Source organism: Triturus cristatus, chromosome 10, assembly GCF_964204655.1.
Source record: "Triturus cristatus chromosome 10, aTriCri1.1, whole genome shotgun sequence".
NCBI lineage: Eukaryota > Metazoa > Chordata > Amphibia > Caudata > Salamandridae > Triturus > Triturus cristatus.
Genome location: NC_140593.1, coordinates 751,475,470 through 751,494,086, shown reverse-complemented (window position 1 = coordinate 751,494,086; position 18,617 = coordinate 751,475,470). Strand labels below are relative to the sequence as shown.

The window sequence follows — 18,617 nt, the reverse complement described above, 5'->3', positions numbered from 1 at the left end:
TACTAAATTCATCAAAAAGTATATACACTTAAGGAACCACCTTGAAAAAGTAATTCATAGTTTCTCATGTTTACAAGCTATCAATTCCGATGCTATATCATATCGCACAATTGAAAAGAGTCGGCTTCTGATGCCAAAGAAAATTTGCTGTCACAAGTCACACGTCACCAGAAATCCCCATGTGGTACTTTATAGTATAGACGAAGCCTCGGTGCAAGTCATAGATGAATCACTTACTGGGATTGTTGGAAGTGTTGACTGTTCCAACCGTCTCGTTCCACTGGTCCGCACTGGACACAGAGAAGGATCTTTGGTGCATCCCATCTCCTTTCGAACCATAGGCTGACAGATTAATACCACTGAGGGAGCGCTCTGTATGCAGGGAGCTGCTACTGCCAGATTGGGGGGCCCCTGTGAATAGAGACGCAGTAATAATAATAAATAATCTTTATTTGGGAGCAATTGCAACCATAAAAGATACAATCATACAATAAGAAAATCATCATTACAAATCTAGATAAAAATTAAGATAAAACACAGCTCATTGTCACGAGTAATTAAAAGGAGATAAGAAAAGACAGTGCAAAGACACAAAAAGACATTCAACAGTCAATCGGGTCTAAATAGTCTTTAATCTATAGACGGCCTGCAAGAAACTAGTAATTGCACAAAGTGTGAGTTCATTGGATAACAACTGTAAATACATAAGCGCTACTCTGGCTTGTCTAAACTTCAAGGACTTAAAAAGGGGGACACAGTAGTTCATGGCACTGGTAAGGAGTACAAAATAAATGTTAAAAACTATTTTAATGCCCCTCAGCATCCAATTAAATGTCTCAGGGTGCATTAGCGCTAAACACTCGGGGAAACAGCCATGAGCAATCAGACAGCGTTACGTCAAAACCCCAGTCATTGGCTCTGATACTGTTGAGAACTTTCTCAATGTTAACCTACTTCAACTGGGAACAGGTGTATTCATGTGCAACTTTCCATTACTAGATACATTAGGTTACTCAGAGGCAAAGGCTAGAAATAATTAGAGTGACGTCTAAGTATGACGCAGTTCATCATATTACTTTGTGGCCTAACAGGTTTACCACTTCAGTCAATGTGTCAATAGTACCTCTGCCCTCAAATCACTCTATTGTCTCCCAATGCATGAAAGGACTAAGTTAAAGAATTTTTGCCTTGAACACAAGGCTTTAAATAATCTTGCCAGCATCTTCGGTCTCTACCAGCCACCCTGATCTCTCTGATCCGCTGATAAAAGGCTGCTGACATCTCACCACTTCAGGTATGGACGATACAGCAGTCAAACTCCCTTTCAGCAAAATAACTATATGGAATGCTTTAAGTACTCACCTTAGACTGGAACAAGATTACTGCAAATTCAGGAAATCCTTAAAGACCTTCCTTTTCCCCTTGCTTTCAGTTCACTTCACAGTCCATTTCCTCAACCTTCACCAAGTCTACCGATCAGACACCTAAGACTGACCCTACCCACTTCTGGGGTTATGTACATCCAAGGCTTTGCCATCTTTATCTCCTTATATTATTTCCAAGCACCTTGAGGAGTCAATTGGTAGTGAGCACTGTGTTATAAGCCCTCCATGCATAAAGATAAACATAAACGTTAGGTACCTTAATTATCTCCCTGCCTACCATCAAGTGGTTTCATCAGGCAATATTCATTGTGCGATGTATAACGTGGGAATGTGGACTAATAGGTTGAGGAAGCGGCTTCATGTCTGATTGAATTTGTGAAGAGGGTCTGTGTAGTTTGTAAAGTTAAATGAGCAGTTCTAATAACATAAGTACTCTCTGTGACCTCCAGTGGCACAGGATGCAGAGTTTCACTGTCGCTATGGCCGTGGCTAACCATCAGTGTTCGTGGTTAGTCATGCCTATCTAGACACTTATGTAGGTAGAAAGTGTGCTCAGTGGTGAGTTTACAAACCTGATTAACATTAGGCACGATGTCAGGCAAGGATGGGTACTGGCGCCATTTCTTTTTTTGTCTATATAAGAATGATCTTGATTACCTTTTTTTTTTTACATGTAGAGGCCTATAAGCCCAGGGTTGGAGCAAGACGACTGCCTGCATTGTTATACTCAGACGACTGCGTCTTATGTCAAGAACTGGAGTAGGTCTTCAGAGGTTACTGGATAGATTTGTTCTGTTTAGGAGGGATTTGGGTCTGTCAACTAATATTACTAGGTCGTACAGTATGGTTTGTTGGCGGGTGACCTGAAATATGAAGTCATACTATATCAACAGGACCAAACGTCTACGTGTACCAACCTTAACGTATCTGGGGGTACCTTTTGACAGGAAGGGCAATTGGGAGCATTTAGTGAAAGTGCGGAGAGCTCAATTTGATCAAACCATAGCTGCAATCTCTAGGTTTTCATCAAAGTTAGGTTTCAAACCCCTAGATGTGATGATTAATATCTATAATGCACGAAGCACCTCTGTGTTGATGTACGGTACAGGGATGTATGTCGTTACAACGCACACTTTTACAACGCATGCACTTACAACGCATTTTTTACAACGCAACATCCACTAAAACGCATTCCATTACATAGCATGACACTACAACGCATTTTTAAAAACTACCTTTACAACGCATTCCATTACATCGCATACTACCTTTATAACGCATACCATTACAACGCATAATATTACATTGCATTTAAGGTACGTATTGGATAGTATAGGGGTAAAAATTACTATTCTAACTCCAGGGGGTGCAACAGTAGGGTAAGTGTTGGATAGTATAGGGGTAAAAATTACTATTCTAACTCCAGGGGGTGCAACAGTAGGGTAAGTGTTGGATAGTGTAGTGTAATATTATGCGTTGTAATGGTATGCGTTGTAAAGGTAGTATGCGATGTAATGGAATGCGTTGTAAAGGTAGTTTTTAAAAATGCGTTGTAGTGTCATGCTATGTAATGGAATGCGTTGTAGTGGATGTTGCGTTGTAAAAAATGCGTTGTAAGTGTAGTGCGTTGTAAAAGTTGCGTTGTAAAGGTTGTTCCCCACGGTACAGGGATTCTGGTAAAATTGAAATACAACACATTTACAGGTTAGAAAAGAATTATTGCTTTTTGAGAAGATTGTTTGTTGTCTGTCCCCACTGGTGTTCCCATTTATGTCTGTCACTCGGTATCGGGGTTTAAGTATCTAGAAGATCGTGTTAACTAGCACCATTAACGCAATGGCTTTCCATTTGATCAAAATCTGAAACTCTTCCTAATCACGATATAATTGATGATTGTCTTCAGCTTCACAATGTGAGTAATATTCCGTGGCTGCCATACATAAAGAATAAATTAACCATGTTAGGGAGACCAGAACTTTCTAATAACCCACAGGGCATCAATGCATTAGCCAAATCTTGTATTAAATCGTAATTTCTCACCATGTTGAAAAGGAGAAGAGAAGCTTTAGAGTGTAGCAAGAGGAGAGTGGCTGTGAGCACTACAAGCCACATGTATTCTTATTCATACTTTTTAGTACATCCATACTAGAGATACAAACTGGTTAGGTTCATGTTTCATTTTGCCCATCTCCTTGTTTCCTATCTAAAAGATGCTTGTGGAGAACTAGGCCTTGTGCCATGTCCAATGCGATTCAGAATCAGTACAATCAATGCTACATTTTTTTTGTTTGTGCAAATTGTACACTGTGCCCAGGAATTCGTTTGTAATCCCTTTCCACACGTCTTTGAACATAAGAAGATGCTTTACTTAATCTTTAATTACTACAATCAGAACAAATTTGTATAATGCTCCATGAATGTATCTGGGCTGCAGTCAGATTGAGAAATATGGAGGGCAAGTAATGTATCATTACTTTTTGTAGAACCAACATGCTGGACAGGTTGTTCTTTTATCCTCTGTTTTATCAATCTTAACCCGTTTTTAGCATTTTAACAGATTGAAAGGCAAATGTAATGTTTGATGCAATATGGGATGGATTATTTGTAGATTGCTGCCAACATTTCCCACTCTAAACACGTCACTTTATGAATCAATTTGTATAATTCCTGTTTACATTGCTGCTAAGTATCATTGTCTGTGTGTCATTAATTCCTGTGTTGTGCATTCTTCTATGGTTTTAATGATCCGATTAAAGATTGTTTGATGAGGGAGTGCTCAGTGTATCTGCTGATTAATATTGACACAGAAGTGTCATGTTGCAGGTTTTTTGTGAGTACCTTTCAGTAACCCTTCTGTTATTCTCTATGAAAATCAAAACAAAAATAGTTTGAAAAAAGAAATATTGACACAGAAGTCAACAATCGCCACACACTCTTTGAAAATAATTTACCCTAAATGCATCTCTAATACTATGGTAGTGTGGCACGTCTGATGCCCAGTGTGCTAGTTTAGGTGCACTTGGTAACATTCGGCACAAACAGACTTTTCTGTGGGCTACCAGAGTTGCTACTCCAAGAAAAATACCATAATTTAAAGGCTACAAGGCTGTCTGTAGCTAGAATGCAGAAGTGTACAAAAAGGCAGAGGAAATAACTGAATCTACACAGACACCACCTCTATCAGGGCACCAGGCACCTTCAGGGTGTCGGAATGGATTAAGGGGCAGCCAAGGTGAGTACAGTCAACAAATACACACGCTTCTGGATGGGAAAAGTCCAATGTATTTAATGTCCAAGGGGCGTAACACAGCTGGAGGACATAATCGCAATCTATGGCCCCCAACATGGATTTGAGGGAAATATTTCTAGCCTGCATCAGGATAGTCACCCATGTCCAAGGAAGTACGTTGCAGCTATAGTTTCCTGCCTATAAATTGCGGCTATGTCTCTAATCCTGTAATAGTGGATAACAGTCTGAGCAAAGAAGCCAACTGCCTTGATAAGCCTGGCTCTGAAATTCCCCATCAACTTGAATTCTGTGCTCCTGGCTGATTCGAGCCCATTTAAGGAATCCAGCACTCAACCTAGAGACCCAAGCCACACACGCTGAACGCACTTTCCACTGAAGGCTTATTGGTGCCCCCCATGGGTGTCCAGCATATTTCCAGATCAGGCCATTCCTGTCCACCTTGCTCAAGAGGCCTGTCACCAGGGCCCCCTTCTTCTAGCAACTGTATTAACCTTCATAATCTCTCTGTCTGGCTCGCTGTATCCTCCTGAGTCCTGATGATGCTCCCACCATTTTTATCAGGATCGAAACACCGTCGACTTTAAAAACATGGATCCTCTATGATTGTTGAGAACTTGCTATAACGGGCCATGCGGTTCTTGTGTTTGCTGATACACTTGCTGATCATGATTTATCACCGGAGTGTATCACCTCAAAAGAGAGCACCAAGCATGTTTGTTTTGCACCAAGATTCAATGCGCCGCTATGTGTCTTTAAATTGCTTTTCATAAACTTATTTGAATACATTATATTTGCCATTTGGTTCTTTGCATCAAAACTATTGTTACTAGGGACCAGTGTGTTTTTTGTTATAGTTATTGCTCCAGGTCACCAGTGATCCTTGGGTCTCCCTTGTTGAAATATTATTACCTGGTAAAGAACAAATAACTGCGGTCTCTGTTGGCTCTGCCTTTCGAACGTCATCTTGGTAAGCAGTGTAGGGCACATGCTCAGCTAAAGTGCAGAGTAGAGACTCGGAGTTAGCACGAAATGTATCTTGAAATCCATTATGTGGCAATGCTTGAGTTCATCCTATAAGGACGACATGTAACGGGGCCTTTCAGGGACAAGTTAAAAGATGAAGAAAGGCAGCTGCGGCCTCCATATTTTACTATGTGGAGAGGAGTTGGCCCTTTGGGATAAACTAGTACACAACGAAGAGGCCCAAATCAACCAAAAATTATAGAGGTAAATTAGGGACACCCAGATCCCCTCAAGAAAACGTTCTGTCAGAGTGTTAAAGCATATTCCAACTGTCACATCACCCTACAGTACCTGGCCCAGACACGTAGGTGGTCTGTTGAAGATGAGGCAGGACAGGGGTAAAGAGATATAGTAATCTGCACAAGTCAAACATCTTTATGATTTAAACTCTTCCAAAAGACACATATTCCATCCCTTCCCTTTCTCTTCCACATTGGCGAGTACCTATAAGTAACTGTGATCATATAATGAATGTGGCTCCCATCTGATCTAGCTCTCCAGTGATCGTATTGCAATCAGGGTGCACTGTTCCACTCTGCAACGCAACATACCTTTAACTGGGTGTGTCATTTGCAGACCGGAACAGTGTATTCTGTGATAGTCAGTGCACTGTTCCCAGTGCAGGAGCAAACTTTTCACTGAAGTGGCAGACACGACCTCGCTTTTCAAAGGAGGTGGGGATCCCCCTACAGTTGGGTGCTGCGAATAACTGCACCTGCTATCAGGGTGATGTTTTGCTGTTTTATAGCACAAATCAGACCCCACCAGGGTAGCACATCACTTTCCACAGAAACATAAGACTAAGTTTGGATACACTGCAACAGTAACAAGCATTAGTATAGCCAATCAATCAATCAATCACATAATTTGTAAAGCGCACTACATACCCGGGAGGGTTTCAAGGCGCTGGGCGGTGGGGGGGTGTTGCTGTTACTGGTCGAAGAGCCAGGTCTTGAGTTGTCTCGGCCAATGGGTCTCGACTTTGGGACCTTATAAGCGTTTCGCCATGCAGCACATTATCCTGGGTGCTGTGCCGCCAGGGATTGAAGAGCTATACATTTTCTACACACTGTGTCATGCAGTGTGATTCAGGAATACAGCAAGCCAATGTGGATGGTTGGTACCCCCCTAAAAAGCATTGGCAGGATGGAGGATTTACCACAGAGCACTTTTAAATATACTGCAATCAAATAAAACTTGTTAACTTAAGAGCAACGCCTATTTTGTGCTTAGAGGTGTATAGTAAGAATAATGCGTGCTGTCTACGCACCAGTTCTCGTAGCTGCAGCAATTTCTCACGTCATTTTATGACCCCCCCATTTCTTTACCTACGTTTCTTGGTGTGTCTGTATTTCAGCCATAGTTTCAGGTTTTCTTACACGCCTTGCAATATTCAGTAATAGATTTATAAGCATTGATCCCAGAGATGTGTACCACTCGTCAAAAATGAGAAAAGTGAGAAAAATGGAATAAGGAGTTAGAAAGCAGCACATGCACAGTCATTTGCCCTGGGCTTTGAGGTTTGAGATCTTTACATTACCATTATGTGCAACAAGATACAACAACCAGCCCACCTACATCCACTGGCCAGTGGGCAGCAGTGAAGAATCTAATAACTGAAGAACAGAGGATGCATAGAGAGAAGGGGAGACAGGCGGGATGGGGTGTGGAAATGTTGTGACTACCTGAGCAGGACAAGACACTAGCCTCAAGAGAATAACAATAAAGGGGAGGTGCGGAAGATGGAGAGCGGTGCCCCAGTCAATGGTTCAGGTAGGCGTGCAGTCTGGGGATGTCCGGTGGAGAACCCGCAGACATTATGGGCAGGTTACTTCACTACATGTGTCCGACAGCTATCAGATGCAAGGTCCCCACATCCTTTCAAACAAAGGCAGCGTGTGTTCCGCCACTGCCCTCAGCTTCTCCAGTCCGAAGAGTTCCATTGCTGGTGGAGCCAGCCTAATCGTGTCTGGATTGCATCAGAGCCCCAGCGGGAGTGCAAGAGCTGTTTAAGAGCTCCCACTGCCAGGGTAATAGCTGCCCCCTTGCAGACTGTAGGCGGCATGTCAGAGCGTTTGGGAGTCACATTAAGATGTACGTGGGGAACTTAGGCAGGTCAATGTCATACATTTTGTTCACTGCTTCCATGACCTCTGTCCAGAAGGAACTTATAACTTATATTGGGACATTGCCAAAGAATGTGCGTGAGGGTAGCAGTCTGTCCGCAGCGCCGCCAACAACTGCTGTCACTTCCTGATCTCAACTGGGTGATTCTGGCTAGTGTAACGCACCAGTAATGCACAATGTTAAGAAACGTTTCTTTACTGGAACTACTGCGGGTCACAGCTCGGGCGCGATGAAGGCTGTCGCACCATTCTTTATCAATGTGCTCTCGCATCCCCCTCCCCATCTGCACTACACAGGTGCACTGGAAGAACACCGAGATGTCATGAGGAAGGTGTATATATCGGAGAGGAGTCGCTTATCGGAAGAGCGGGAAAGAAGGGAGAGGTCTATTGACTTGGGGGCGAATCAGAGGCTGTGATAGCCAGTGACGACTGGCAGTGTATTGCCAACAGGCATTAGGTGGAAGCCAATTGAACCTGAGTAAAATCCCTGAGGCCGTCCACATCGAAGAGGTCATCTATGCTTTCGGAATTGGCCTCTTGCCATACAAGAAATGCTGAACCACGGTGCGCAGGGGGAAATCAGAGATCCCTATGATAGGTGTTTGGGCAGAGATGGGAGTGGATAGTCCCTGTTGAGTTTGCATCCTGTCATAGATGCCCATGTTGGCTCGGAGTACCGGTGAAATGTAGACTCACACTGGCCAATGTGACCTCATAAGCCACGGGGCCTTCTAGATATGAATGTCTGCCACCGATTGTTCAATAAAGCACCAATGTTTTTCAGTGCTCGGTCGGGATCACTCCCCCATATAATGCAACTGCACTGCCTGATAGTAGCCACTGAGATTGGGGACACCAAGCCCTCCTTCCCCTTGAGACAGGTAGACCGGCTTCTTTGACATCGGTGCCTTTTTATCACCCCAAATAAATTCCCTAATACGATGTTGCTGTTTGTCAAGTGCCTTTGGGGGGGGGGGGGGGGGCTGGAGTGACAAAGTTTGCATAACAGATAATTTTCGATAAAAGAGTCATCTTGATGGCCGCTTAGCGGCCCAGCCAGGAGAGGCTGTATACCTTCCATTTAGACAGGTCAGAGAGGGCGGTCATAAGGATGCAGAATAGTTGTGGTCAGCCGTGCGTCGAGGTGTGGGGTGTATCTGTAAACCTAGGTATCCTATCCCTTGTGAAACTCAGGGGAATGGGAATCGACTTTCGAGCTGAGCCTGGTTAGCTTTTGAGATGGTAAGATTCAATATAGAAGATTTCTGAAGGTTAATTTTAAAGCCTGAGGCCACACCGTAAAGCTGCCAGTTCGGCCATTACTACAGCAAGGAATTAAACAGGCTTGATACGGGACCGGGGAGGGGGCAACGTTGGGACCGCGTCTTCCCTTTAATGAGGTACTGGATGTCCCTTGAGTCTGTTGAACCTAGGTTACAGGTATCTACGCATTCACCCGACAAATCGGGAAGTTTGCTGACCAGTATATTCTACGTCTGAGTGACATATCACTCCACCTACTGGTTTTGTATAAACACTTTACCACTGTTTTAAAGTTATACAAGTGGTTATTGGCACTTCAGTTTCTGCACTTTCTTTTGGTCGTGATGAAAGACGCTGCATCCCTACGGGGAGCACTAGGCTGAAACATGTAGAGCTCTCCCTCATTTTGACAGATTGAATTCGCCTCTGTTATAGTTACATTACAAAATAAAATCCTAGCCCATGAATGCACCATTAAAATTGTTTAGCATATCGTAGAGCTAGTTTTAGTCACTTTCACTTGCTCACTAACCCCTCCCCATACCTGCTCATCTAGAGGTTTAGTATACCTCTCTATCTCCACTAACACATCCCTCTGCTCCTCCCTCTCAGAGAGGTTGTTGTAGCCCGCACTACAACTAGGTTTGTAGTGCGAGGAGATCCCCTATGATGAAACATGCCACCTTCTGGTGGTGAGGGGAATCGTCCTAAGAAAGGGATTCCTCAATACTTTATTATTGTACTAGACCCCGGGGCCTTCTATTGTGTCTTCTAGTTGTATAGTGGGAAATCGGCCCCTGTTGGTCTTAAAAAAATTCCTCAGGTCGTCTTTTTGTGGGAATTATATTTGATAAGATCAGTAACACATCAACGTCATATAGCATAGCTTTGTGTTCCCGGTCCCCCATGGTCACACCTGTAATATTGGGGATATTACGTATCCTTTCTGGAAAGGGCTCCATATACAGGGCGAAAAGTAAGTGTGAGAGGGGCCATCCCTGACGAGTGCACCTGGACATGTTAAAGAGCGGGGATAAGATCCCATTAACCCTCATGGATGACAAAAGGTGACAAATGCATTTTGTGTTATCACTGTAGCCTCTCTCAGGTATAAACCCGGTATGATCAGGGTCCACAAGGCCCTGCATATATACGGAGCAAGTACGTTTGCCAAAATGCCACATTCAATAAAAAAATGGGAAGGTAGGAGGAGCAGTGTTTAGAGTCCTTACCGGGTCTGGGGATTACTGTGATCGTTGCAAGCTGCATCGTGTCTCTAAGACTACCGGTCGTGCTAAAGGCATTTTACAGTTTCACCAGTGTGGGTGATAACAGTGGCCCAAATGCTTTATAAAAATCTGTACTATATCCATCATGGCCAGGTGCCTTACCAGGTTGTAAGCAATGTATAGCTATGACAACTTCATTAGGGGTAATATCTCTCACTAAGGTGGAGGTAGTTGCTTGGGGATGGAGGCGGGGGGGTCATAAATGTCCTCATCGTTGAGAACCTCCACTGAGTAGAGTGGTATAGAAACGCTCTAATTCCTGGGTGATCAGCCCATCTTGATGTTATGGGGCACCATCGGAAGTCACCCATCCACCGTATGTTGTACCACCTGGGAACGGAGGCGGTGGGCCAGCACGCATCCCGCCTTGTTTCCTCCAACGTAATATGTCTGCTTCGTGTGTAACAGGGCATATTCAGCCCTATCCATATCTAGGGCCTTTAGTTACTTGCAAGCCGCCGTGAGTTGACGCTGTGTCGCAAGTGAACCAGTGTTCTTGTGGTTCTCCTCCAGTTCCCTCACCTGAGTTTCTAGTTGGGCTCGAGTGTCACGTCGGTCCTTGTTGAGGCGAGCCGCTATGGAAATGCTTTGGCCCCGTACTACGGCTTTCAATGTGTCCCACACTAGTGCTTTAGGTGTGTTTGGTGTATCATTAGGAGCCAAGAATGAGTTAATGGTGGCCGCAATTTTAGTAAGTGTTTTTTCATAGGTGAGGAGCTTAGCATAAGAAGCTAAGTGCAGGCAGTGGGGTGGAGCTAGGAGGTACATATTTAAGGAGGACAGGGGAGTGATCAGAAAGGGCAACTACCCTAATCTCCACAGCCGCATTGGCAGAAGAAATGCGTGGAGAGGTGAGTAAAAAATCGATGTGAGCATAAGTATGCAGCTGAAAAGAAAGTGTAATCGTTTTTAGTTGGGTGGGTTTGCCACCATACGTCTGTCAGCCCCATAGCTGTCAGCCAGTGTTTACACTCAAGCGCAAGTCAGTCCTGCTCAGTGGATGGACCTGTCCATTTGTGAGACAAAAACTATGTTAAAGCCCCCTCCACTGATAATGTGTGTGTCAGGGGTGGTTATGATGCGGCCTACAGCTTCCTTAAGAAAAACTTCCTGGTAGTCATCGGGGGTATAGAGGTTTGCTAACGTAATATAGTGACCCTTAAATCGATGCATAGTGACAGGAGCCTGTCAGGCAACTCAGAGTGTGTTTGTGTCACCCTCCATGGGAAATGAGTGGCAAGAAAGACTTCAACTCCTGCCTTTTTCCAGGGGCTTGAGGAGAAATACTGGCAGTTGAACTGCCAGAAGCATAGGTGCTTCTAGTCTGCTTTGTGCAAATACGTTTCCTGGATGAGACAGATGTCGCATTTAGCATCTCCAAGAAAGGAAAGGAGCGCAAGACACTTCACAGGTGCATTAAGTCCTCGAAGATGTATGGTAAGTATTAGGCCTGGGCGGTAAATTCCGTTCCGCTCACGGAATTTGCGGAATTTGGGTAATTTCGCATTCCGCGGAGAACATGGAATTGCAAAAAATTCTGCAATCCGTGGCTTCACGGAATTTTTTGCTTGTTCGCGCTTTCAAAATGCCTGTTCGCAAGATATTTCCCCCCGAGCATGAAAACAGCGTTCGCGAACACAAAAAAAGCATCGAGAACGGGCGGAACAAGCAATTCCGTGTATTCGCGGAACTCTGCGTGCTCGCGGAGATCTTTTACCGTTTCACCTATACAACATCCGCCCACCCCTAGTAAGTATGTTAATCGTGGGTATGTGGGATCTGAAGAGAGCTGGGCATGCCCAGAGGTGTACATTAATCCCCTGTAAGTGGTGTTGCTGAATAGTGTCTTCAGCGTAGATAAGAGTGTGGAGGTTGTCGGGTATGTAAGAAATGGGGAAAGCAAGAAAGAAGTCAACAAGTAGTCCCCAGCCATGAAACACAAATAACAAACACTTGAGGGTCCATATCGTTGGCACAGATCCTTCCAGTCACAACGTGATGCTACCAAGGAGCTAAGCCATCAGAAAACAATAGAAGTTTTGGGGGGAATCCGTTCCCTTAGACCGAGGTGTTTTAAAAGCAAAGGGGACTCGAGGCCTCCAATGAGAGAGGCTCACTGTTTGCCAGCTTGTCCACACTAAAACAGCCTTCAATCAGCTAGGTCATCTTTGCTTGCCAAACGGATCTGATGCACTGTCGCAATATTGCAATTGACCCAGTAGTGCCACTTGTTCCCTGCGGCACCCGGTCTTGGAGGGCTTAGAGACTTTTTTCTGTCTCAGACGTTTATAATGACATAGTTCTGTGTGCGGAGATGCTGAACCCCACAAAGGCGATGAAACAGGAGGGTCTCCCAGAAGGGCCGCCACATCCAACAACAAACGAGCCTCCTCCACGGTTCGGATACTCTGCGTTTCATTGTTCCAGACAAATTGGAGCCTGAAAGGATGCCCCATTTGTATTTAGTTCCCTTTCCGTGCAGGGCCTTTCGGCGCTGTAATGTTATTGGGCAAAGGTCCTGATAGAGCCAGAGTTTCATGCCCTCAAAATCGACAGAATTCTGATCACGCACCGCTGACATGATGGCCTTCTGCCTATAGTAATGTAGGTACGTGCTAATGTCTTGCACTTGTCCTGGAGAGCAAGCTGAATGGCCCACTCTATGGGTTGGGTCGAAAATTATGTCCTCATCAACCAGTTCTGGGGTCACGTGGGAAAACAACCAGGTAACATATTCCTCCAGCTTTCCAGATACTATTAGTAAGGGCACCCCTTTGATGCGGATATTAGACCTGTGAGATCTGTTTTCAAGATCCTCCAGCTGATAATGAAGTTCCATGTTTTTGTCTCGTAGCTCAAGAAGTTCCTTGTGGTGTCTGAACCAATTGCTCTTCCTGGAAATCATAGGTTTATTCCAAAGAATCCACTCGATGTCCCAGGTCACCAAGATATCGCCAGAGATCTTCCACCTCTGTTGCTATATCTTGTTTGAGTGCTGCAAAGTCTTCGCTGAGAGTCCTAAAGAGCTTTTCCAAGAATTTCTTTGTCACAAGAGCATCATCCGCCGGGGCGCATCGCGTTGCTGTCTCGTTCGGAGGGGGTCCATTCTGGTCAGATTTCGTCACCAGCATTTTGGCAAACATATCTTTGAGAGGGGCGTCTTTTTTCTGGTTGCGTTGGGAAGTCATTGCGGTGCTGTAGACAGCTCCTATCGCAGTGGAAGGGTGGTTTATCTACATGTGTCGCAGGTCTGTTAGCACTAGTGGGGAAGGCCAGACACTGTAAGGCCCACTTCCCTCACCAAATCTGGAGCCAGAAGGAGGAATAGTGAATGCAGAGTCAAGGACACCGCTTCAGGCGGAAGAGAGCCATCCTCGGGTGTAGCTCAATCTGAAACCTCTGTCAGGGCACGAAGAGTGAGAGTGAGCACTCCACGGCACACAGAGTGCTTCTAAGGGTAGTCGCGACAAGATGTATCCACTTCCTATGGGCAGATGAAGAGTAGAACCCTGGGGATGTGGCGGGGTGCACGGGCCTTCCGGAGGGCTCCCACTGGGTCGCCAGGACACTAGTCAGTGCTAAGGGAAGAGAGTCTTTTGCAAAAAAGTGGAGGTATTAACAATAAGGCAAGTCCCTGATGTGGCCTGGAATATTCCCACTGTGCAGCAGGGCCTACCCAACTAGCCCAACGTCTGTCCACTTCTCAGGGCGCTCCCCCCTCGTGTCAAGGCAGGCTACCGATACAAGTTAGCAAATATGGAGGCGCTGTGCCAGGACTGGCACCCCTATGGCGAAGCAGGGTGTAGAGGGAGGTCGCAGGAAAAGAACAAGTCTCTTCAGGCCACATTGGGCCTGTCACATACCTTCTTGTTTGTGGGCCCCCTGATAGCAGCAATGTCGTGCATGTAGCTCCTCCACAGCCCCATATCCAGGCACCGGGGCTCCTTTGGCCATGGGTGGGTCAGAGTCAGGAAGATGGAGTTGCCCAGCAGCCTGCGTTAGGCCCCAGGAATGCTACTGAAGCTGTGCACCAGTTGACGAGGCGCATTTGTTCACCCCGGGTAGTGCCAGGGCACGATGAGACTTTCCCAGTCTGATGCAGGTACCCTGATGCCGCTGTATACGAGGCTGCCAGCCATTGGGTGGGTGGCAGATCAAACACAACTCGACATTGCCCTGACAAGCGCTAGTCACTGCAGGTCGGGGGGACGAGAGACAGCAGGCGGTCAATTGTTGTTATCCAGGCCACTCAGGCCCTCAGCTCAGTGGCAGCTGCCATCTTAGCAATGCGGTCGACCAGACCAATCCGAGACTGGAATCATGGCAGAATGAACCACTCAGGCCAGAGCGGGTCCACACCCTGCCTGTCTGCTCAGGCACGGTTCTAGAATTAGGATCAGGTGCGATGAGACCCGGGGAAGGGCATAATCCACCACGATGCAAACGATAGACAGCGGGGCTCTGTGAGAACTCTCTCACTCGGGCGCCATCTAGGAGACACCTTCGGCCTGGACTTTTTATTGTGAAAAATATGTGTGTGAGAAGATTTGTTGCGTCCATACGCATTGACAGATGAAAGACTGTGTAGCTGAAAAAGATGCTCATGTAGGGGCAGTGGTTGATGACCTTTGATGTAATCTAGACAACCCAGCTGATAACCTTGTGTGGTCTTGGTCAAGCAATGATATACCTCTGTGCATAAGGGCCATCAATCCATTTATGCTGTTTAGAAACAGCTAAGTATCAAGCTTTACTGAAAATACCGGCATTTTATTAATTTTATTTGCTGTCAGGCACAGACGAGAGGACAACAACTGTATAGTGAAGGAATCTCAACTCATCATTTGCACTCCTGAGAAAGTGTAATGCACACTGTTGATAGTGTGGGTAGCTAACATCGCTACTCAACAGGGCTGCAATGCTTTAAATTGAGCTGGACCTATCTATCTCTGTAGAAAATTTATCATTTTGACTGGACAGTAGCAGAACTTCTCAACAGGGCTCCTTTAATTTTAATGTTAAAGTACAGTTAACATACCTTCAATGGGACAGTACAATTAGCTCTCAGAAGGGCTGTTATACCTTAAACACAATACCAACATCACTCAGCAGCGCTCTCATGTGTTTTAATGGAACAGCGTTTACACTTTTCACTTAACCGCTAGGCTTTCATTGGTCATTACCAACACTCCCTGGAAGTGTGGCATAAATCTTTAATGGGACCAACAAACAAACACTTCTATGCAAATAACCTATTATGTTAATGGGAGAGTACCAACAATTCTCAGTAGGGTTACTATATGTTTAATAGGGCAGCACCAGTACTTCTAATTAAGACTGTTATAGTTTTAATGAAACAGTACACCCTTTCTCAGCATTCTTGCAATGACTTTAATTGGACAGGACTGGCATTTCTTAGTGATAGTGTGATGCTCTTCAATGAGACAGCAGTCGTTAAATTGAAGAACATTATCATTTTTTTACAGGGAAGCTAATATTTTAAAGAGAGAGTACTATCACAGTTCTTCTAATGGCAAGGAGCACAACGTCTCAGCAGAGTACCTACATTTTTAATGGGACACTACTGCTTATTCTCAGAGCCTGCACTGTTGGCAGTTGCAGCTGGGAGCTCAAAACGTGATAGTGTAAAACCTTTACCCCATCTCATACTCCGGATTAAGGCACAATGGTGAGCAGAGTCAGAAATGTTCACAGCTTTGTGGGAATTCCAGACACAACACTCTCAATCCAGCACTCAAAACACTTCTCCCACCTCTGAAAAGTAAGTAGTTGGCACTGTCCAAGACATACCAGTGTTTCAGAGCCAACAACTTACCAGGAAGAATAGCCCTACCAGTATCGCATAGGAATGATGCACAGCCAATCACAAATAAAGTATATCTTACAAGGGACGGACACATCCTTTTGAAAGTAGAAATATTTTGGAAAGTATAGCTCGGTGGGTTAGTAGGCCTCCTACAAATATATGTATTTTATCTGTAGAACGGAATGGTGAGCTATATTTAGAGTTGTTGGGGAAAAATTGTAGAAAAGTGCTCCAGATAAAAGTGTTGTTTTTCCCCCAGTAAAAATGACACCAACAAACAGTTTGCTGGCTTAATGCCACCATCTTCCTAGCTTTCAGGCACATGCAGACCTGAATATAAAATAAAAAAACATTTTTTTAACCAGATGTTTGCCATTTTTCAAGAAGGTAGCCCATTTTTCAGATTTTTAGTGCTTTCAACCTACTTCAAGTTTGTGGCGGAAACCAGAGTCAAACCCATGGTGGATTTAGGAAAGGAATAGATTTTCTGAAAAGTAGACAACATTTCGAATTCAGCAAGGGGTCAGTCATATGGGTAGATCTCTCAAGGTTATTTCAAAGAAACTAATTGTTGGAATAAAGAAATATTGAAAATGAATAGGAAAAAATGGCCAACTATGACAACGTTTTCATCTGCAACTTTTTATAGCGGAGGCTGATTTAAACAAGCATTGGCATAGCCAATTGATCTCGCTTTTGGGACCTTAGAAGTGTTTAGCCATGCAACAGTTGATGTTGTTGCACCAAGGATATTGTGCTGCATAACTAAATACTTATAAGGTCCCAAAAGCGAGACCTATTGGCTATGTCAATGCTTGGCTTTCAAAGCCTTGGACTTTGCTTCGGTTTTAACAGGGACAGCTAGGAAGAAGACTCAGTTAAGCAAACAAAAATGAAATTACAAACAGAACAGATAAAACAATTAAGTTGAACAGATTTCGGAAAGACGAATGGGCTAAGCAGCCAAGTTCAGAAAACCGCTTGAGACAATTAGTTTAACGTTACTTCGACAATATTCCCTTTGCAAACTGTCGTTTTGGAATTGCAAGCAAGGCTCGTAGTCACACTACGGTGGTGGGCAGCACTTGTTTCCCTGTAACCAAAGCATGCACATATGTACCTTTTTCCAGGTCACCTGCTGAGCTACTACACCAGGCAAAATATACAAATTGTACAATTAAAGTCTGTACGTTGCCTACACCACCCTGCACGGAGGTTGACAGCCAATTATCACGTTTCTCCACAAAACAATCCCTTCAGGGAGCTCTTTTCCCCAGAAATTCCCCAAAGGCCCGCTCACTCGGCCACCAGCTCTTACCTTCCTACTTTTTTTTTGTTTTCTGTATCTTTTATATAGCGCGAACTCAACCCGAAGGTATTGGAGCGCTGTACATGAGCACCGTATTTACATTACACATTCAGGCACGGGGAGATTACGTGATTTGCCCAGATTCACAGGATGTGGACGCGCCCTCGAGGCCCGAACCCTGGTTTCCTGCACCAAAGTCGGCAGCGCAGCCGACGGACCACATGTTTGGCCGTCAATGCCATGTTGGGGGGTGAAAGAGATGTACAGGGTCTACCAGCTAATAGCACAGGGACTCGCACAAAGAACTCTTGCGAGGTCACTAGTCCAATTGCAAATGTTGCAGCGCAACTAACATTCCTGACGTATTTTTTCGTTGAGGCTTCGAACGTTTCAAAAGCGGATATCCGGAGACCTATACAGCCGACCCTTGTCAATAATATGAATAAAACACAACAGAAATCTTGCCAAGTTGCTATGGTGGGTTTGACTTCCGAAATTTTTATTTAATTGCTACTAGACACGATTATGCACGGAAAAAGTCAAACCGCTTTTCTACGATGTACGAGGAAGAGAACACAAGCGCACGCATGCCTCGTGCGGCAGCAGGGGGAGGGGAGAGAGGAGGGGGCCTGCTCGTTTCACATTCCCGCAAGTGAATCTCCACTCGTGCACGCGTTGCCATTGGAAGCAATGCAACATGTGCACGTTTTTGCCCTCAAAGCTGTAGCGACGGCTAAAGGTCTTTCCTATGCAGCGCATGCGCGCTGCCTAGGCGAGACCTAAAAAGCAATATAACATTATGTCTGCTAGACCGCTCTGGTTGTGGGGATATACAAGTTTGTAAGTTCTTCAAGAATCCATGGTAACCAGAGTCAACAACTGAACTGCACTGTACAATGAGTGTAGACCAAATCATATGGTGAAATATGTAGAGTGAAAAATTTGTATCAAGGAAATCTTTGCAAAGTGGGTAGCTGGTGGATTTTAGGCCCTAACTGAGCTGGCTCCTAGGAAAACTTAAGCAAAGATGCACATTTTTGGAAACTAAACACCTGGGGGAATCTAGGACGGTGTGACTTGCATGGCTCTCGCAATCCCTTGCACACCTCAAACTTTGACTAAAAAAGCACATTTACATCACA

The 18,617-nt window shown here is 44.8% G+C and overlaps 1 protein-coding gene across 2 annotated transcripts in view; it reads right to left on the bottom strand.

Annotated features, from left to right (window-relative positions):
* Positions 1–18,617, bottom strand: part of AGAP3 (ArfGAP with GTPase domain, ankyrin repeat and PH domain 3) — a 1,862,985-nt gene that overhangs the window by 445,133 nt on the left and 1,399,235 nt on the right. For both annotated transcript variants that reach the window (XM_085628261.1, XM_085628260.1), the window contains exon 12: positions 238–411. In XM_085628261.1, the coding sequence (XP_085484387.1) occupies positions 238–411 (174 nt within the window). The remainder of the gene's footprint in view (positions 1–237; positions 412–18,617) is intronic.